General features: G+C 46.8%; 4 protein-coding genes across 5 annotated transcripts; 2 read left to right on the forward strand and 2 right to left on the reverse strand.

The window, feature by feature from the left end:
• Positions 1–46: 46 nt before the first annotated feature.
• On the forward strand, positions 47–3,290 carry bphl (biphenyl hydrolase like). The gene is made up of 7 exons (XM_085928119.1): positions 47–191; positions 1,082–1,185; positions 1,411–1,577; positions 1,651–1,804; positions 1,900–2,031; positions 2,804–2,927; positions 3,009–3,290. Exons 1-7 carry the CDS (start codon positions 121–123, stop codon positions 3,133–3,135), a joined length of 879 nt encoding a protein of 292 aa, XP_085784245.1. The 5' UTR covers positions 47–120; the 3' UTR covers positions 3,136–3,290.
• On the reverse strand, positions 3,213–8,397 carry LOC147046763 (serine/threonine-protein kinase MAK-like). 2 transcript variants are annotated; one of them, XM_085928117.1, is made up of 15 exons: positions 7,890–8,397; positions 7,383–7,556; positions 6,905–6,959; positions 6,643–6,764; positions 6,426–6,508; positions 6,232–6,364; positions 5,993–6,164; positions 5,701–5,868; positions 5,195–5,614; positions 4,921–5,117; positions 4,717–4,838; positions 4,495–4,605; positions 4,321–4,422; positions 4,137–4,214; positions 3,213–3,959 (listed from the first exon to the last, which is right to left on the reverse strand). In XM_085928117.1, exons 2-15 carry the CDS (start codon positions 7,481–7,483, stop codon positions 3,802–3,804), a joined length of 2,022 nt encoding a protein of 673 aa, XP_085784243.1. In that variant the 5' UTR covers positions 7,484–7,556; positions 7,890–8,397; the 3' UTR covers positions 3,213–3,801. The 2 variants fall into 2 exon arrangements, with proteins under 2 accessions (XP_085784243.1, XP_085784242.1); XM_085928116.1 differs by having other exon boundaries at positions 7,383–7,560.
• On the forward strand, positions 7,995–10,197 carry psmg4 (proteasome (prosome, macropain) assembly chaperone 4). Its single transcript, XM_085928120.1, has 3 exons — positions 7,995–8,263; positions 9,568–9,643; positions 9,814–10,197. The coding sequence occupies exons 1-3, from the start codon at positions 8,111–8,113 to the stop codon at positions 9,933–9,935; spliced, it is 351 nt and encodes a 116-aa protein (XP_085784246.1). The 5' UTR covers positions 7,995–8,110; the 3' UTR covers positions 9,936–10,197.
• slc22a23b (solute carrier family 22 member 23b) lies at positions 9,916–16,649 on the reverse strand. The gene is made up of 10 exons (XM_085928118.1): positions 16,236–16,649; positions 15,731–15,834; positions 15,030–15,184; positions 13,414–13,600; positions 13,175–13,302; positions 12,868–12,970; positions 12,398–12,624; positions 12,172–12,204; positions 11,958–12,081; positions 9,916–11,672 (listed from the first exon to the last, which is right to left on the reverse strand). The coding sequence occupies exons 1-10, from the start codon at positions 16,647–16,649 to the stop codon at positions 11,252–11,254; spliced, it is 1,896 nt and encodes a 631-aa protein (XP_085784244.1). The 3' UTR covers positions 9,916–11,251.
• Positions 16,650–19,456: the final 2,807 nt, after the last annotated feature.

Consider the following 19,456-nt stretch of genomic DNA (forward strand, 5'->3'; position numbering starts at 1 on the left):
AGCAGGAGCAGCAGCAAGTCGTGAATCCGTTAGCGTCCTTTCACTTTAAATGCAAAACGATTTGTGGGTAGACTGACGAAGACTTTGAACTTGAAAGCTCAGACCTTCGAACGAGCGGGAATGACAAGGGTTTTGCGCGGAGGACGTCTGGTCAGCCTGAGGAGAGCGACGGTCGCGATGCAGTCGTACTGGTGCTCACACATCGACCTTATTTCATATTGCAACATGTCTTTGAAAAGTGTACGGGCGCTTGAATGTGAGGGGGGGCTGCTTGTTCCAGTGGCGTCACCACATTGGCAGGAAGTCATTCGTGCGTAATGAAGTCCACTAGATGGCGTCGTTTCTCCATGTGGCAAACAGAAAAGAAAACATTCTTGCTCAGTGAGGCGGCCTCTCTAGGCAATTTTGAACACATTGTGTTGAAATTTCCAACTTTCTTGTTGGCCGTCAGAGGGGACAAGTGTACTGTAAGTCAATTGAAAGTATGGTTTACCTTAGGAAATACCTCAGAATTACCACAGTACACTATCATGTAAAAAAGTGAGTCACAGTTGCGCATGAATCTCCTGTTGCATAGTGGTCCAGTACAGAATATTTTTAAACGCGCCCCAATACTTTACACTACATCAACACTTCCCATTCCCACACTGTTCTGTGCATGCATTGTGCCTTAACAGTAAATCAAACAACAAACAGGTGATCCCGACTTCTTCTGCACCGGTTGGTGCTTCTTCCCTCGCTCTCAGCGTGTATTTAAACGCAGTTCTCCAGTCACTTAGAAACCTGCGAAGTAGCGCGCGCATTCGTGAAAAGTGAAGCGCCAAGTGGTTACGTGTTATTTTACAACCACTTTGTATCCCTCAGCTAAACTCCTAAATCATAACCCACCCCCCCCCCCCCTCACATTACTAAAATCTTTTTTTCAAAATGATCAAGGTATGAGATGTTACATCATTTCAAATGAATGTAAGTAGAATGATAGTGTTCTTGGTGCTGTATAGAAATATATAGTTGGTTTTCAGCACTGTAAACATAACCATCTTCTCTTTCCTGTTTTGTTGGGGGTGTTGTTTTTCTGCAGCTCCTCACTGACATGTGGCAGGCAAAATGTGAACGGGGTTGATCTTTACTATGAGAAGGCAGGCACAGGGAAACACGCCGTGCTGTTGCTTCCCGGTGCTTTAGGTACACACTAACGTACACAACACTCCATCTTCAAGATTTAGTACGGTGAATTTAGAAAGTCTCCAGATGATACTTTTTTTTTTCTCTCTCTGTCCATCCCTTCTCAAAACTGCATTTCCAATCATGCAGTCCTCACAACATCAAGCAAGCAGCTGATTAGAGCAGATTAAAAACTAAATACCAAATATTTCTAAATAACAACTTGCTTTTTTTCATCCACAACAGGAAGCACAAAGACCGATTTTCAACCTCAGATGAAGTCTTTGAATCGGGATCTTTTTACAGTCGTGGGCTGGGATCCGCGTGGCTATGGAAAGTCGCGACCTCCACACAGAGACTTTCCGCTGGATTTCTTTGAAAGGGACGCCAGGGATGCGGTGGATCTCATGAGGGTAGGTCGCTCATCTCAGACGAAAACAGGATAAGCGAGTCCCAATACATTTCCACATCACTTCTTCATTTTAGACGTTGGGCTTTGTCAAGTTCTCTCTGCTGGGATGGAGTGACGGCGGCATCACGGCCCTGATCGCCGCTGCCAGGAATCCCGACTTCATCGACAAGATGGTGGTATGGGGGTCCAATGCGTTTGTATCGCAACAAGACCTCGACATTTATAACTGTAACCGCTCACTCTTCAATCCCCTGTGGTCAAATGCGACGGGCATTTTTGCTGACATTGTATCGCCTTTGGTGCGGGCTCGGCCGAACCACCAGCGGTCCGTGATGTGTCCAAATGGAGCGCAAGGATGAGGCTGCCCATGGAAGAGGTGTACGGAGCACAAGTCTTTGCGCAAACATGGCAAGCCTGGGTGGATGGCGTGGCGCAGTTTGCACACAGAGCCAAAGGTGAAAACATGGCAGATCATTTCATGCCACGTGTGTCACGTCTCGTACCCAGCCGTTCGTTCCACCATGTGTCTGTTGTCATGGTTTGGGTCTGTGTGCTCGCCCCTCCCCTCCCCTCCTGTGTGCCCCTGATTAGTTTGATTCTTCTCACCTGCCTCTTGTTACCTGTCATGTATATAAGTCCTGTCTGTCGGCTGATTGTCTTTTTGTTGCGGTTGCTGTCGTTTTGTTGTCGTGTCGTCTTCATGTCTTTTTTGGTCCCTGTCGGTTTCAAGTCTGTTTTCGGTTAGTCAGTCACGTTATGGTTTTGTTAAGTCATGTCAGTTTGCACAGTCTGTCTTTGGTTCCTCCAACAAACCCTGGTCCAAGCTGCACTTGGTCGCCCTGCTCCATTCCAACCGTGACAACGTGATGCGTTTACAAGCAACAAAAGGATTTCAGAACAATAAGTTGATTCCTAGATGACTTTGTGATGGCAAGAGGAAGCTTCAGATTTGCTTCATGAAGCACTTTGGACTCAATGTTGTGCTGAGAGACACTGACAACGAAGACACCTAACCCAACAGCACCATCTAAAATACATGTGGCCCTTGAAGCAAATTTGAAGCTTCATTTTAAAAAACAATTTTACACACAATTCCCCATAATCAATCATGTTTGAATTTTGTAATCAAGTAACCTCTTTTCCCTAAGTGATGTCAGCTGCAATCTATTTCTCATTTTCAATTGCAATGGCTCTCACAAACCTCTTTAAAAAATCTCCTCTCTTTAGGAAACATCTGCATCGAGCACTTGCCTCTGATCAAATGTCCGACTCTGATCATCCATGGCGAAAAGGATCCGATGGTGCCCCGTTATCACCCCGACTTCCTCCTCAAAGGCATCCCAGGATCACGGTGAGACCAGAGCGTGTGACCATGTCAGGAAAAAAAAGACCGTCATAGATCGTAGCGCTCGTGTTCCCTTTCCGAGTGTAGATTACATCTGATGCCAGAGGGAAAGCACAACCTCCATCTGAGATTTCCTGAAGAATTCAACAAACTGGTAGAAGATTTCCTGCAAGAGGGACACAATCATGAAATGAACACTTCACGTCTTGAATGATGCTGGACCAAACCCAATTAAAAATCTTTTAACGGACAAAAGAGAAGCTCGCACAAGTTAATATTCCTTCAACAACCGCTTTGGAAGATGCTCGGGCTATACGAAAAGTCCTTCTGGAAAGGATTACACTTCAATATCAAACATCTTTACAGTCATTCAGTTTCTTGTCATTTATTTTGTCGAAAGTCTTCAAAAGAGTACAATTCGATAGTTGCATAGCAACGGGGTAAAAAAGTAAGTTGTGTGAACATCGCTCAGGCTTGTCAATCAACCGACAAGTTGGTGCATTCATTGACAAAACACGGGTTCAAAGGTCATGTGACAGCTGCGCTCATACAAAACGCCAAATAATGGATTGACGGATCACGTTGCACAAAGCAGATTTTGGTCCCTTCTCCTTTTGTCCTCCAAGCATTCATCAAAATTGAGATGCTCCGGTTGCATTTCTGCTGATTTTATAGTCCAGACATGGTCCACAAAAATCCAAAGGCGGTCCGGGTCATGTTCAAGAACAGACAAGAACTGCAGAATCGATTTACGGAGGTGCCATTGGGAAAGATTACGAGTCTCTGCGAGCAAAAAGAAAAATGACTTCGCAGTCGGTCGCTGGAGAGCAAATCAGCGATGGCAAAGAGGAAGAGGTCGGCATGCGGCCGGCCAATCGTTCTATCGATTGCCTCCGTATTTGGCGGTCCAGTCCACCCGCCCGTGTACTGGCGGAATGTGTGTGTTTCTGGCCAAGGTGTTCATTGTGGAGAAGCCGCCACTTGGACATGGACACGGGATTTGCGGCGCTCTGAAGTCATCGTGCTCCGTCTGGTTATCTGCGGGCAGCAGAGTTACCTTTGTTATTACAACTACAAAATGGCGTCCTTCTGTCCGTCTATAATCTGAACCGCTTCTCCCCTGTATGAGTGATAGACGGGGGGGGGACACCCTGGACCGGTCGCCAGCCAATCACAGGGCACTCGCAGATGAACAATGACAGTGTGTGTATTTACCTTTATTGGCGAAGATTGTCGTCTTGGACAGTTTGATTTTGGAATCAATCCTGAGATCAGCAGGGGTGGACAGATCACCTAAACATCCAGGAATAAGTTTCGAAAACGGACACCTCTTTCGAACTTTTAAATCTCTGAGAGACATTTGAGTGAAAAAGAACTGAAGTGTGCTGATGTAGCTTACTGGCAGAGGGAACGCCAATCTGCACCAGAGGACTCATTTGCTTAGCGTCTTTAGTTTCGGACTTCTCTAGAGGTGAAAGATTTGTCTTGGACATGAAGGAGTCTGTTGAAGACAAGAAGCCATACTAAAGTAACATGCGGCCCGCTGAAGGTGTGAGCTGCGTCCAGAGCTGACCTTTAATAAGGGGGAGCTCCAAATCCTGTTTTTGAGCTAAGCCCAAGATGTCCCACAAGCTTCTGCTGGCTCCCTGATTGCCCGCTGAAGATCTTCGTTTTGGATTGATGCCTGAAAAGCGCAAGAGTGAATTTACTGGTCGGTCAAGCCAATCATTTTTCCAATGAGTCAAAGCTCCATTTCTTGAGGTGGGCCAGGATTTTGTGGTGCTCCCTCCCTCACCTGGAAGGTATCTGGACTGCCGCAGGTAGTGCTGCTTGGGAGACAAGATTGCCGAGTCACCTTTGTCCAGTTGGTTGCCGCATTCTGCTTTTGTCGCCATCGATGTCTTGGGGAGTGGAAAGCTGGACAAGAGGTTTGAGTTGTTTTTTTCATTTCCCGGATCAACCCAACGACCCGCCATGATGCTTGCGAACGAGCACTTACCAAGCAGCGGACACGTCGAGGGCTTCCTCTCCCAAAGAGTTGATGGTGGGTTTTTTGGAGATGGAAACGCCGATATCGGCGTCTTCGGTTGTCTCCCAGCTATCCACCGATTTGATGGAGGTTTGACCCCAGCGTCTTCGTCCGGCCCTCGCCCTGCTGACGCTGTTCCCCGGCCCGATGCTCACTGTTTTTGTGGGCTTTTATTGAACGAGAAGGGAGAAAATCAGACTCGACCATTTTGCCCCAGTGTCACGCGTAGCCACGAGAGAAATACCGCGAACGGCGGCGGCCTGTTTTTAACCAGGCTGAGCGGCTCCAGTTGCTCCTTGGACGGAAGCAAGCTGGGATCAGCTTGCTGCTGCGTGTCGGCCTGTTGGACGGCTTGAAGAGGCTGATGGAGAACTTGACTGCAGGTCTGCTGGCTCGGTTGGACGGCTTGAAGAGGCTGATGGAGAACTTGACTGCAGGTCTGCTGGCTGGGTTGGACGGCTTGAAGAGGCTGATGGAGAACTTGGCTGCAGATCTGCGGCTCCGTTTGGCTCTTTTTGGGCTCCTGAGCCGTCTTGTTTGTCTTACACAAAGGTTTTCCTTCCATGGCTCCTTTGACATCCTTTGACTGCAACTTGTGCTGCTTGGAGAACTTGGGAGGGCCACCAAGTGACTGACCCACGTAAAAGTAGGGGTACCGCAGTGCCTGCAAACGAGACGGAAAGACGGAGAATTTTCTTTCAGGTCATTACGGTGTGAAAATGATCCATCTTAATCAAGATGTGGGTGCACCTGAGCAGCATTTGGCCTTTTCTTGGGATCCCACTGCAGCATGTCCTTCATGAGTGTAATGGCTTCATCGCTGGCGTTGGGAATCAGCGAGCTGAGGCACGTCGGGACGCATTTAGGGAAGCGGAAGTTCATCGAGCTGGCTAAAACGTGGCCCTCGGGCCAATCTGCCTAACGCGTTAGCCCGGAGACATGACAGAAAGAATAAAAAAACATCAACAAGAACAACAGCAGCAGCGACGTGACTTGATTGGCACTCGGGTCAAGCGCGGGCGCTTCTCGTACGTTGGCTCACCTTCTTCAAAGTTCCCAGCACTTGACAGATCTTGAAGATCTCGTCCACTTCACTGTTGCCGGGAAACAAGGGGCGGAGCGTGTACAGCTCAGCCATGATGCATCCCACTGCCCAGATGTCGATGGGGGAGCTGTAGGAGGTGAACTTGAGCAGAATTTCCGGAGCTCTGTACCTGACAAGTGATTCCGTTTTATGGGTGGGTCGTCTCTCAATGGAGAATATAATGTCATTTCTCTCACCATCTGGTGGACACGTAGTCTGTGTACGGTGGCTGCGAGCGAATTTCTCTGGCAAGGCCAAAATCTGCTATCTTGACCAATTCAGGACCAATGCAGAGCAAGTTCTCCGGTTTCATGTCACGGTGGAAATAGCCTAGAAAGCAATGTAGCACTCAAAACATAGCACAAATAAAGGAAAATAAAATAGCTCTTACCGTGTTTATGCATAAAGGCTAATCCAGACAACACTTGAAACATAATGTTCCTGATCTCATTTTCGGAGAACATGACATAGTTCCTGACAGCATCGAAGGTGGGGAAAAAAAAAGGAAGAAGAAAATGTTGTGGCAAAAACGCAAGGCAAACAAATGTGGATGTTGGTGAAAATGGCACAAAGCAACGATACTGTAAGTGCCGGTGAAGTGACGTTACCTCTCATTCATGAGCTGGTAGAGGTTTTCTTTCATATACTCAAAGACAAAGAAGAGGTGGTCATTTTCTCTTATGACCTCTTTCAGTTTGATTACGTTTGGATGGTTTAGTTTCTTCAGCGACTGTACAACAGGGGACAAACGGAGGATTCAGTAAGAATACAATATTTTGCTCATGAAGAAAAGAAATGTCCATCAAGCCAAACACGTCATTGTTTTAGCAAACAGAGCAACAGTTGATGACATATTGATCCAATCCTCACCTTCAGCTCTCTTAGATTCATGCACTCTTCCCAAGAATAAAATTTCCTCTTCATCCTGAACAGTGACACATTTTTTCTGAATTGCTGTTATTCATCGTATACACATTTCAAAATGTTTGGCAAATGTGTTCCAACTAATCCTCCAATGGCTTTCCCTGACTTTAGAATCTAGTGCTCTCTAACGTCTCACCGCTGAGCTTACTGTTTAATGACATGAATTTCACAATGAATGAATCTGACAAGAGCTTTTCATTCAAACACATAACTGATCACTGATCAGATGGCAAATGCCAACCTGTATCCATCAACAAAATCCATTACAGCTCTGCTTACATGAAGCCATCACTAGCCAATTACAAATACTCTAAACAAGAACTTGAAAAGTTTCCAGAAGTGAGCCGATTCACTTTAGTACGGCCGTGCAGCAGCCATTTTCCCTCAGCTTCAAACTGGGCCATCTGACCTTTGCTGCGCTCACCTTTTGATGGCAACCAGCTCGCCAGTCCCGTTGCTCTTGCCCAGGAGTACGCTTCCATAGGTGCCATCCCCCAGCTGTTTGAGCATCGTGTAGCGGTTCATTTTCCACCGTCCTTGAAGAGGAGCCTTTGCAGTCCGACACAATGAAGCACTCACTCACTGCAACATTCAGCTCCTGTCTTTTTAAATACAGAGGTGGAAGTTGTGGCTTGGTGTCTGTTTCTGAGGAGAGTGTTTGGATGCTGTTTGTTGGAATGCCTCTGTCAGCCTTTCACGGCAAACAGAACAATCCCCTGGTAAGTAGAAGTGGATGAAGTTGACAGGTGGTTCAGAATATGTGCCAGGAAACAACCTCAGAGGAGAAGCTGGGTGCTTGTTAGTACAGCAAGCTTTATAAGACAGCTTGCCTTTATTTAGGCTATCACAAAGTCACAGCAAATTGGACCAGTCATTTCAATAAATCACATCTTACGCAATTTGACAAAACAAATACAACATTTTACTGTACCAATACGTAGATTGTCCTGTAGATGGCGTCGATACAGCCCAGAACTGTTTCACCTCAAATCGGCAAGTTCTTCATCGATTGCTTTGGGCTGCCGCTGTCGTCCTGACCCGGAAGTTGTTGTTTACCGGTTGTGTTGCTTCCGCTCTCGTTAATTCACGTTTGCATACAAGACAATAAAAATCGAGCAATAAATCAAAACGAGTGACGCCCAAGTCGGAGAGATGCCAGATCCTATTTCAGTTCACAACTTTTCGGAAAGATTTATGGAGCAGACGGTTCACTTTCACGTCATGAAACTCAGTGGTGCTTTTTTCCTCTGGGTTGGTTCGAGTCCACTTCTGTCCAACTTGGCGGTTTCAATGAGCAGCAGATACGTGAGTCCAAAGCTGATAGATAGTCAACAAGTACAAAACGACTCGGCATCGGGGGGGGGGAAAGAAACGTCTTAAGAAGGGCTCGTCACACCAAATGTCTTTTCTCTTTGAGCGTGAATTGACTCATGCAAGTGATCGCGATGGTGTTAATGATGAAGTGATCTGATCTCATGTCTTCTTTTATGATTCCACAAACCTGGCCCCTCTGCTTTGTCTGCGCAGATGAAATGAATGCATAAATTAATGGGCATTGCAACGATGGGCCAAATGTCAAAATCACATTTAGTATTGGCATCGATGAAACGGCGATTTTTTTTGTGTGTGTGAAATACGCCATTTTTTTTTTAATTTCAAACTGTCAGTACTGTCCAGAGATGGGGACTCGAGTCACTGTGACTTGGACTCGAGTCGCTGACGATGAGTTGAATGACTTCAGTGTTATTTAGTTTATGTTTTCAGTTTGAATATAAAATAATATCGATAACACGGTAGGAGCACAGGCTGAGAATGACGTTGTCATGATTGGATCACTACCCTGTCAATCAATCAATCAACCAATCAATCAATCAATCAATCAATCAATCAATCAATCAATCGTGCCCTCTCTACGTAGCTAACGTGTTGATTGGAGACTCGAGCCCTTTATATCAGACATTCACAAAGATGTCAGCGGGAGCGCAAAATGACCTTTCTGACGGCAAAAGAGGGATAGATAGCACAGTGCAAGATATGCAACAGAAACATTTCAGACAGCCAGACAACAACTTCAAACTTTGTTCCTTTGAAGTTTCTAGAGCTACAGATGAAACATCAAATGTTTCTAATGCTCTTTAATGTATTTCTTCTTTCAAAAAATTTTCAGATTCTTTGTTCATATTTGCAACTCAAATGTGTCAGACACTGTCGGCAGACGTTAATTTGATTAGATTGAGCTGTCAATAAATCATTGTATAAGGTCATTTCTTTTTTGCTTGATTCCATGGTGTATTTGACTGAATATCAGTAATTACAGTGCAAATCCAAATTATTGTCATATTTTTTAAACATTGGACAATGATGGTTACTGATATCTTGACTTTTCACTTTACTAAGATCAAATTCTGTGGGTAAAATTGCAATAATAAGGTGACTTGACTTGGACGTGACCTATTTAAGGACTTGACTTGACATAACCTGTGACTTGACTTGCTCAAGAAAAAAATGACTTGGGACTTACTTGAGACTTTTAGGTTACGACTTGAGACTTACTTGAGACTTGCATCTCTGGTACTGTCCATTCTGAAGCTTGTCTGTCTTTTGCGCAGGACTCCATGCCATTATCTACGTTAGTGATGGGGGACCCTTCAGATACAGCTCCAAATTCTTTGGCACAGAGATTAGGTATTGCTGCATTCTTTGTTCCACACAATAGTTTAGCACTAGGCACTGTGGACTTTTTCCCGCCTCACTATTTTTCCATCACTGATTCCATTCTGAGGGCATATAAATACGTTCAAAAGAATCGTTCAGCCTTCCAAAGAGAGTATACTAATGTGTGTCTCGTTTTGCAGCAAAGAAGACCCAAAAGCAAGTTTTTGTTAGTTACAGTCTTCCAACGACCGACTCCAGACTCTCTCTGCTAGTGGAAAACCGGATCAAAAAGGAGCTTGAGCTTCATCCGGGAAAATTTTGATTTTTTTTGGTGCGAGACTGTCGAAAAGGAATGGCGGGTTTTTCTCTTATTTGTTGCGGTGACATCTACCACACAAAAGAACGTCACATCCAGTGTTGTTTTTTTTTTTTTATTGACACAATAAATTAGGTGATTTCTATTATCAAAACGTGTTAGCCTATGCCTTTTGATACAAATACATCATTTAAAAATATGACTTAGAAAACAATTTTTGGTGGCTGGGTTGTGTGTGTTTTTTTTCTTTTTTTTCTGTGTAAGTGTTGAAAACATGAACCATGTGTTCAAAATACAAAACATGCTAAAGGAGTACAAGCAAGATGCTGGATCCTACATTTCTGTTTGTAGTTTATGTAACATTACTATAGAATGTGCTTGTAGAGTCTAAATAGGTGTATCACACATCATTGCTGAATAGTTCATGAACACAAGTTGTACTAAGTATACCTAACAACAGGCAACCCCGTTCGAGGCAGACTGTTCTAGTCTACTAGTGTTTAGTTTTGTAATTGTGCTTTTTGGCTAGCTACCATCAGAGCAGGATTACATCATGACCACAGTACAAGGAACACAGCTAGTGAGACATGGAGCGGGATCTTGACGAGTGACAAGCGACTAAAATTGGGCAGCATGACAAAAGAACAACAGATACATAAAAGTCAGTTGGAATGTTAAAACGCATCATAGGACTTCAGAGAAGAGAACTTCAATGTCACGTCTGTGTAGCATCACCCGCGGTCTCTCACGGCAACGCATGCAGGCAGGGTCTCCGGATGCACCAGCAACCGTCATAAACCTTCACCGACCGCCGTGATGCTCACTTTCAAAATCAGCGTCTACAACGACTTCTGGATAAAGTGCCAGTGTGGACCAGCGTAAGACAAATAACCTTTAAAACGTGGTCATGCAAAACATACAGCGATAGTGGTTGAGCCAATCCGCTTGATTGTGTCTCTTGACTTGTAGTGCAAAAATTAACTGTTAGAAGAAGTCACCTCAAACACTGACCGACCCATCGATCGATAGCTGCTCCATTTGCCTTCATCGGCTCCTTTGACCCGGGAAAGACTCCAAACAGAGTCGACAGCAGTGCAACACGGGAGATTTCAGATCAATACAATATTTTGGCAATTCTTGAATTCATAATTTAACTACAAATGTACCTTCCTCAACATCCTAGCCTCTCTTGGCACAAGAGATCATCAGGGTCACAACAAACAAAATGGTTCAATGATTTGCCATTTGAATTTGGGATTCAAGTTGAATCCCAAGTTCAAATTGTTTTCCGGGCCTGTTAGTTGCTGAGCAATTCGTTTGGCTCAAACCCCGTTGGCCACGGTGTGGTTGCCAATGACCTCGCCACCGGTGGCCAAGGAGTACGAGGCCGGTACCGCTGCCAGAGCGGTGGCAGCCGCCGCGGTGGCGCCGCCCGTGGCCGACAGGTGAAGCGGGGTGTCGTGAACGCGCGAGTAGTCCCTGTCGCCCTTGGCCAGGAGAAGGTGCTGCTCGCCCGGATGGAGCAAGGTTTGCCGGGTGAACGTCTCCCCGTCGGCCAGGCTCTCAGGCAGCGGCTGACCCCGCGGCTCGGGGAGCAGCAGCAGGCAGATGATGCACAGCAGCGTGCAACAAGCGAAAATCACGTGATGCAGGAAGTAGCCCTTCTGGTTGTGGAGCTCCATGATGGGCGCCGTCAGCATGCCGAAGCCAGCGCTGGCTAAGACTAGACCCAGACCTCCGCCCCTGATCCAGGACGAGAGGATTTGCTCAGTGCATCCGTCCTTCCCATTTCAAGTGATGGTAAAATGAAGCTTGAAATGTGCTTCATGAACCAATTGCTGTATTTTTTGACACCTCTAGATGGCACTGTTGGTTTCAATAACGGGCTCGACCACATGGTCAGCCCCGTGTTGAACACAACTAGAGAAGTCCAAAAATACAACTGGTTCAACCATTTTGCCATCACTGCTCCAAATTTCAGTCACAAGGAGCCTCTCTACGCTTCTCTTTCTAATCATCCTCACTTACCTGATGACTGTCGGTGTGATTTCAGCACAAAAGAAAATGCTGAGGGTGCTGACGGCATGAGAAGAGAACATGCCGATGATGGAGAAGGCCACGGAGAATTTCCTCTTTAGGCTGTCCCGCAGGACTGTCGGGAAAACAAGAAAAGCAACAATATGATTCCATGTCATTCATCCAACCTGAGCAAATGCGAGCAACGGTAGTAGCTGTACCGTACCCGTGTCATATCGGAGACTGTACTTCCCAATCACTGGATCGCATTTATGGTTGAGGGCATGTGGGGAGGGCAGAAAAGAAAACATGCTCATGACAAAAACATTGCGCGGGGCATTTGTGACACAAATAGGCCGTACATGCCTGAAATTCGAAATTACGAAACCGCATAAAAGATGAGCTGCTGCATTTTGATCGTCGAGAGAGCTGGAAAAAGTGCGGTGACTCACGATTGAGCAGGCCCAGCTGCAGCAGCGACGCCAGCGCCGTGATGATCATGAAGGTCAGAAGGCCACCGCGTCGACCCATCAGGCCGACCATGGGGCACAGCGCCACGCACGTTGCCACGGCGATGCCAGCCATGGTGTAGTAGTCCGTGTGGCACAAAGCGGTGGGCTGGGCTTCCGGGTCCATCATACTTCGAGCGAAACAGTGGTGTATCCCGTAGCCTGTCAACCTGGAAAAATGCACACAAATAAGCAAAGCTGGGAGTTGACGGAAAATGATACATAAAGGTGTCGGAATCTGGCCCATATTTGAAGGAGGCCGATGATACCAGCCATCCGGCATTGAGTAGCCGACAGCGCTCCTTTTCTGAAAAGTGCTTCTCGCAATCATTCGCAATTCAATCATGGTTCTCACCACTGTGAACGATGTCGCTATCGTGTCCGAGCACATTGCAGGCAAGAAAGCGACTTACGAGTTGACGCACAGCACCACAATGTTCTTCCACAGGTTCCTGGTACTCATCATTTTCACTACGCAGGAGCGCTGGGGCTTCTTGTGCAGCTCCTGCTCCAGCTCTGCTTGAAAACAAGACACTTGCTCACACTTAGACAGGAGATACAGGAGATAGAATCGCAACTTTTGCATTCTACTTGAACTTCAATGAATTTTCTAAACGTGAATCATATCAAGAAGCTGCTGTGAACACAAAATAATGAATGGAGTGCAAAAAGTCCAAACAAAGGCAACATGAATTTGACCACGTATGAAGCCTTCAGCACCTGAAAGAACTCTGTTGGGTTCAGTCGTCACGTCCACTTGGTTCTTCCTCGCAATGCGCAGCATCATGGCTTTGGAACGTCTGTAGTGCCGGGTGCTCAGCAGCCAGCGTAACGATTCAGGAAAAATCCTGCCGTAAGGGCAAGACACTCGTGAAACTCACAGACAATGTTTTGCCAAAGCAACCAGGAGGCGCGGCGCTGCATGACATCCTGCACATCCTGCGTTTGCATCAACTCACCACACATAGGGCAGCATCAAGACAAAGGGGCTGATGATGACAATCTGCAGAACCTGCCAGTCATCTCGCCCTGGCCAATGGCGGCACAAGGTAGCCAGGCCGGGCATCAGCAGCTGCCCCGCCACCATCAGGAAACTGGCCACCATGCTCATGGAGAAACGCCAGGCGGGCAAGCAAAGCTCCACCCCTCAAGTGAAGAGAGCCCAAAAAAAAAAAAAAAGGGTTTCAAGCTTTAACTGTGCTCACCATTATTAACAAGCATATCCAGAAAATGGCGTCTGAATCAAAAAAATAATCATCCAGTCTGAACATTGCAAACATATTCATTTTATACAATGCGGAAGTGACCCCATATGTGCAAATCAAAAAAACTCAACAAAAAACAAACCTCCCTGTGCTGTTTTCAACTGTTGCCAGCTCCACGGAGATATTGCACATACGCACGCACGTATGCGCGCACACAAACACACACACACACACACACACACACACACACACACACACACACACACACACACACACACACTGTAGGCACAAACCTTTTGTTCGTGCTGAGTAGCAGAATGCGCTGATTATATCAGTGCCCCCACTCTCGCCCCCCAGCCTGTGGGCTCATCCTGGTATTGCCTCACTCCCCTGCCCAATCCCCCTCCCTCCCTGCCTGGTCTCACCCCATCCCCCATGAAGCCTCCTTTCTCCCTCATTCTTTTCTCTGCACACATTCATTCACCGGCACTTCCTTGTCTGAAGAAAACAAAAACCGAAGGGGGGGGGGGGGGGGCAGGCAGCTGGTGACCACTGTCTGTGTGGGAGTGCGCCCAGAGAGCTGAGGAGTTGTCAACATTTCTTACAAGACTTCATAACATTTAGCAGATTCTCGTTAAGACCCTTAAATGCCACATCAAGTTTGGAAGCAAGCAACTCTTCTCTTCTCTTACAGTGTGTGTGTGAGTTGAAATGATCAAAAGAGTGACTGCAATCGTCCGCCATGGCCTCAAGTTCAAATGAAAAACAAATGTGAGGACACTAATAGCTCCCCAAGGACGGCCCCGCCAGGCACTCATAAAAAAGGTCCCAAATGGCCGCCACACCCAACCATGCACACAGTTACACACACCGCGTCTGCATATTTGGGCGACGGCAATCTGTAGTGAGAGAAGCAAATGATGAAGGGAAGCGCAAGAAAAGAAGCGCGTGCGGCTCTCTGTGCTAATAATAAACGGAGAGGCAGGCGCTATTGAAGGACGAATTCAGTGGAAACGGAAAGGACCGGAGATCAAACAGATTGACAATTGGGATTCCATATTTCCATTGGTAGAAAGAATGGAAATGGGGCCATTGACATGTATGCAGTAAGCGCACGCTTGACCTCATTCCAATTCAAAGCATTTTGTGATGAGTGCAGTTAGAAAATAGGATTCATGACACAAGTCGCATGATATGGCGCAGTGAGGGAGCAAAATACAAACGTGCTGCTGGCACTAAAGTAGGTCAGCAAGTGATTTTTTTTTCTATGCAAATGAAGCTGTAGCAACAACTTCAACATATGACAGAGGGGAAAAACGGATGAGGATGCAAGCGCTGCCAAAGCAGACAGGTGTAAGGTGTGTACTTACTGAGCACGTAGAGGGCGAGAGCGAGGCCCGCCAAGCAGAAACCCTCAAAGAAGCGCAAGGTGCTGAACATGGTGACATTTACAGAGAAGGCAACACTCAAACCAAACACCAGCATGAAGAGCACAGAGAGAATCAACACCGGGTGGCGACCGAACCTTGGAAGCGGAGAGAAAAAGAAAAACACACATCTTTACAAAAGGCTCACAACAAGGCCATATGGGCCATGTCTTTTTTGGGCCGCCTGGACTTCCTCGTTTGGTCGCCCAGTAGGTCATATTAGAATCAAAGCCACTTCTTTAAATGGTTTCCATGATGACTGATCCAGGACACAATGCAAAGGATTTTGTTTTCCCACGAGCCAGCTGAGTTGCCTTGTGGGAACTCAGTCAGTCAGTCAGTCAGTCAGTCAGTCATCTGGCATAATGGGCCAGGCACTTCCAAAAAATAGAAGTAGCAATTTGTGGGTCTGGCACCAACTAAAGTATGAAGCCCTTATGAGCTAGCCCACTGCCTGGGATGCTTGGGTGAGAGCTGTCTGGTTGTACCGAAATAAACCCAATAGAGCTTTCTCCATCAGGGCGCCTCGCCTTTGGAACAACTTGCCTGGAGGCATGCAGAATCAGTGATGTTTCAATGACTTAGAAGTCACTTTTTAAGAGAAAATTCTCAAGATTTCAGGAATGGAAAGGAAGTGAATTTACCAGTCGGCCATGACACCCATCACTAGGTAGCCAAAAATGGAGCCCACGAGCAAAGAAAATTTGGCAATATGGACCTTCCAGGCTGAGTCACACACCAAGTTCCACTGGAAACAAAAAAAAAATGTAGAAATCAGAATTATGCATGAATCCAAAACGTTGATGTAGAATGTCAATTATTCTTACAAGGCCAATGAGTCCATACATCTCTTAATTATCTTTCACTAGTATCTCACAAGAAGATATGCCAAGATAAATACTGTCAAAAAACAGATACAGTAAATACTAATCCATAAATAGGCTAGTTGTATATCAACACATTCGGTCATTGGGGCGGGGGTGAGGGCACGCAGCCTCCATCTCAAATTGAGGTCAGTGGGTGAGCCATGGATCAGATGTTACTGCCGTCGGTGGTGATGAAGGCATGTCACGGTCGACATATGTGAATCAAAACAAATGATAAATGTATTCGTCAAATTTACGGAGCAGTGTCGCGCTCTCTCGTTACCTTGGTAACCACATTCTGACTAAGTCCCGTGTGCAGCTCCAATGTCCTCTCCTTGCAGGCGCACAGCAGACCACTGCCGTCGCCGTCTTCATCCTCCCCGGTGCCGTTGACCTGCAGTCCGGTACCGACGAGCGGGTACGATTCTGCGGCCCATTTGCTGTCGTTACCCAAAGGTTGCAAACACCTTCCGTTGGGCTGCGCCAAGAGGAAATAATCCGAGAATTGGCTAAAGCCTATGAACAATGCCGGTATCCAGGTCAGGACCACGAGCTGCTTCTGGTGCCTCCCGAACCCTCCGAGAGACGGCAGAACCGAGGCGTCGATGTGCGCCAGCAGCCTGGGTGCCGGTTGATCAAGTGGGATGAAGCCGTTCTCGGGCGGGTGGTCGTGTGGTTGCGGGCGACCGGCTGCCATCGCTGTCCGCTCCCGCGGAGCAGCTGGCCGCAACAGCCGGCCAAGCAAAGCAAAGCAAAGCAAAGCAAAGCAAAGCAAAGCAAAGCAAAGCAAAGCAAAGCAAAGCAAAGCAAAGCAAGCAAGCAAGCAAGCAAGCAAGCAAGCAAGCAAGCAAGGAAGCAAGCAAGCAAGCAAGCAAGCAAGCAACCAAGCAAGCAACCAAGCAACCAAGCAAGCAACCAAGCAAGAGAGCCAAGCAGCAATCAAAGCCCGTCTGTGCTAAGCCTCCACGGACACAAAGGGGCTCGCGGCGCAGATCAATCCTAATCGTAGCAACCCAAAATTCTCGCCCCCTCCTAGGTCTGTTTGGAGGAAATCACATTAAAGTTGTCCTCATGTCGTCCGCGGGGGTCCCGAAGCAGTCCAATTGTTTCAGGAGCTTGTGGGGAATTTCCCTAAGAGGACTGAGCTGCTCGGGCGAGCATGGGCTTTGTGCTCCTCCTGCATGCGCGCACCTCCCGCAGTGGGATGCATCCATGTGGAGCCGATCGGGGCTAGTGGGAAGAAGAGAATATCATCTAAACATCTGCTGCGAGGCCATCCATGTGCGCCACAACAGGTTTCGTTCGAAGCCAAAGTACCAGCCCAGTTCTGGAGGCGCGCATCTTCTCGGGGACGATCCCAAAATAGCATCCGGGCTCCCTCCCTCCCGTCGCCGGCTGGCTTTGTCGCTCTGGGAGCTTACGTTGAGAGACTCAGACGACTGTGCTGCCTGCCTGCCGCTGTCTCCTCAATGGAAGGAAGGCAAGGAGGGTCACAGAGATGGCGTGACGTGGGGATGGATGGGGGGGGGGGGGGGGGGGGGGGGGGGGAAGGCGAAGCCCAGCCTCCGCCGATCGCGCTATGCGTGGCGATTGGAGAGACCGCAAAGGGCGACCAGGCATCTGCTGGCAAGCAACAATGATCTCCTTTGTGCCGCTCCTTCCCCGAAATGCTTGCTCAAACTCATCCAAGTGGCCGTGTCGCCATTGTGTCATCTATGACGAACACATTTAGGTTGAATTGATGCTTTCAAAGGTCACATGTTGTATATCATTATTTGACTTCATAAACCTTTGAATCAATTAGTTACTGCTTTGGAAAGACAATAGAGGGGACGATTTGACTATTCGGCCTCACGGGGGCGACAAACCATCACATAATTCACGCACGTCCTTGCATCGTTTCAGGCACCTCCATTGTCAGTCACCATGGGAGAGCATTTCTTCTGGATCCTTACAAGGTTACGTGGCACAATGAATTCGAATGCTTTTATTGGCGTGTCTGACTGCAACTGGAGAATGTGTGACCTTGAGATTCCAACAGTGACACAATTAAGGAGCCTGAACTGGAATTTTGCATTTACCCAACAATCTGCAAATAAAAAGGCCAAGTATTAGAAGGTAAACGCTTTCGAAAAAAAAAACCAAAATTGTTACCGAGGGCTTGACCCCTGCTAAAGTAGGCCTGCTGAAGTATCTCTCAGCTCTTCTCATATGTACTCATATGTCCCTTGAATCGTCAAAAGGGTGAAATAAAGCACATCAAGTATCGTGGCAGCAGAAAAGTAGAAGACAAGTCAAGCCAATTCAACATTCATGTCACAAAAGGTTCAATGTTTGCTACCAGAAATGTGACAACCTTTGTTTGTTCGCTCAATTCTCATCTCTCATGTTTATCCAACGTCCTCCTCCTCGTTTACTGTAAAAGTACCGTCATTTTTGGACTATAAGTCGATCCGGAGTATAAGTCGCACCAGCCATAAAATGCACAATAAAGTGAAAAAAACATATATAATAATATATCGCACTTTTGGGCCATATTTATTTGTCAAATAAAAAATAACAGCTTGTTTTTCAAGCCTTCTGTGTCACTCCAAATCATGAAATCCTTCAAACTCTTCATCCTCCGTGTCACTTACAAACAAAGTCGCTAATGATGCCGGTAGTACGGTTCCCCCTTTTTTATTTTTTTTTATTTTGAAAATTTGTGAAGAAAATTCATATATAAGTCGCCCCCCCCCACCCAAACTAATAAAAAAAAACGCGACTTATTGTCCGAAAATGAATGAACTGATGTGTCATCTGCCAACCACACCCATATAGCACATTCCTGCACAGCTGGCATTCCTGCTGCTTAAAACAGAACGTTGCCACACCTTCAAATTGGAATGAGGATAAATGATTATGACAAACATGTCCAAGGTCTTCAAATATTGAATTGAACAAGGTGTGTGATTAGAAGAACAAACAGTCAATCATATCATGGGAGGCAATGTGATGAAATGCTAACCTATTTTGCGTGGCTCAATGGATTATTCCCGCCTGTGTGCATGAAGTTGCTGCAGTCAGTATCTGTAGTTTCAATGGGACCGTAGAGCTGGCCGAGCTCAGGTATCATTCTCTTTGCATTTGAGCTCCCCCTCCCCCTCTGCACATCCCAGGGGGCATATCCATGTCAGGTGAGCAGGCACTCAGGTGCGGCACTGCCACGGGATTAGCTGTTGGCAAAATGACGGTTCACCTGTACTCAACACACTTGGCACATTTCCAATGCACATTCGTCTTACAAAGCTACAACTTTCAAAATGAGCATTTATTTTGCAATGATGGGTGGCAAAATCGTCTGTCTCCATGGCAATGTGAGCACAGAGACTCCGTTTCACCCCAGCGAGCCGCACATAGACTGCTTTCAACTTCCATGAAAGTGCCCTAAACAATGAATAAATTTGGGCTTTGCCTCGAAGGCCACCTCCTACTCACGCACGCGCAGGTGCACAACAGTCACTT

This window comes from Syngnathus leptorhynchus, chromosome 13 (assembly GCF_054491065.1).
Source record: "Syngnathus leptorhynchus isolate UIUO chromosome 13, UIUO_Slep, whole genome shotgun sequence".
NCBI lineage: Eukaryota > Metazoa > Chordata > Actinopteri > Syngnathiformes > Syngnathidae > Syngnathus > Syngnathus leptorhynchus.

Excerpts from the sequence above, each read along its gene's own strand:
- bphl (XM_085928119.1), top strand. The coding sequence starts at position 121 with ATGACAAGGGTTTTGCGCGGAGGACGTCTGGTCAGCCTGAGGAGAGCG. Across the intron at positions 192-1,081 it reads GTCGCGATGCAGTCGTACTG|CTCCTCACTGACATGTGGCA; the intron begins GTGCTCACACAT and ends GTTTTTCTGCAG. Across the intron at positions 1,578-1,650 it reads ATGCGGTGGATCTCATGAGG|ACGTTGGGCTTTGTCAAGTT; the intron begins GTAGGTCGCTCA and ends TCTTCATTTTAG.
- LOC147046763 (XM_085928117.1), bottom strand. The coding sequence starts at position 7,483 with ATGAACCGCTACACGATGCTCAAACAGCTGGGGGATGGCACCTATGGA. Across the intron at positions 6,165-6,231 it reads GACTACGTGTCCACCAGATG|GTACAGAGCTCCGGAAATTC; the intron begins GTGAGAGAAATG and ends ATCACTTGTCAG. Across the intron at positions 5,869-5,992 it reads TGCTGGGAACTTTGAAGAAG|GCAGATTGGCCCGAGGGCCA; the intron begins GTGAGCCAACGT and ends CTAACGCGTTAG.
- psmg4 (XM_085928120.1), top strand. The coding sequence starts at position 8,111 with ATGCCAGATCCTATTTCAGTTCACAACTTTTCGGAAAGATTTATGGAG. Across the intron at positions 8,264-9,567 it reads TTTCAATGAGCAGCAGATAC|GACTCCATGCCATTATCTAC; the intron begins GTGAGTCCAAAG and ends TCTTTTGCGCAG. Across the intron at positions 9,644-9,813 it reads TTCTTTGGCACAGAGATTAG|CAAAGAAGACCCAAAAGCAA; the intron begins GTATTGCTGCAT and ends CTCGTTTTGCAG.
- slc22a23b (XM_085928118.1), bottom strand. The coding sequence starts at position 16,649 with ATGGCAGCCGGTCGCCCGCAACCACACGACCACCCGCCCGAGAACGGC. Across the intron at positions 15,835-16,235 it reads GTCAGAATGTGGTTACCAAG|TGGAACTTGGTGTGTGACTC; the intron begins GTAACGAGAGAG and ends TTTTGTTTCCAG. Across the intron at positions 13,601-15,029 it reads TCTCGCCCTCTACGTGCTCA|GGGTGGAGCTTTGCTTGCCC; the intron begins GTAAGTACACAC and ends TCTTCACTTGAG.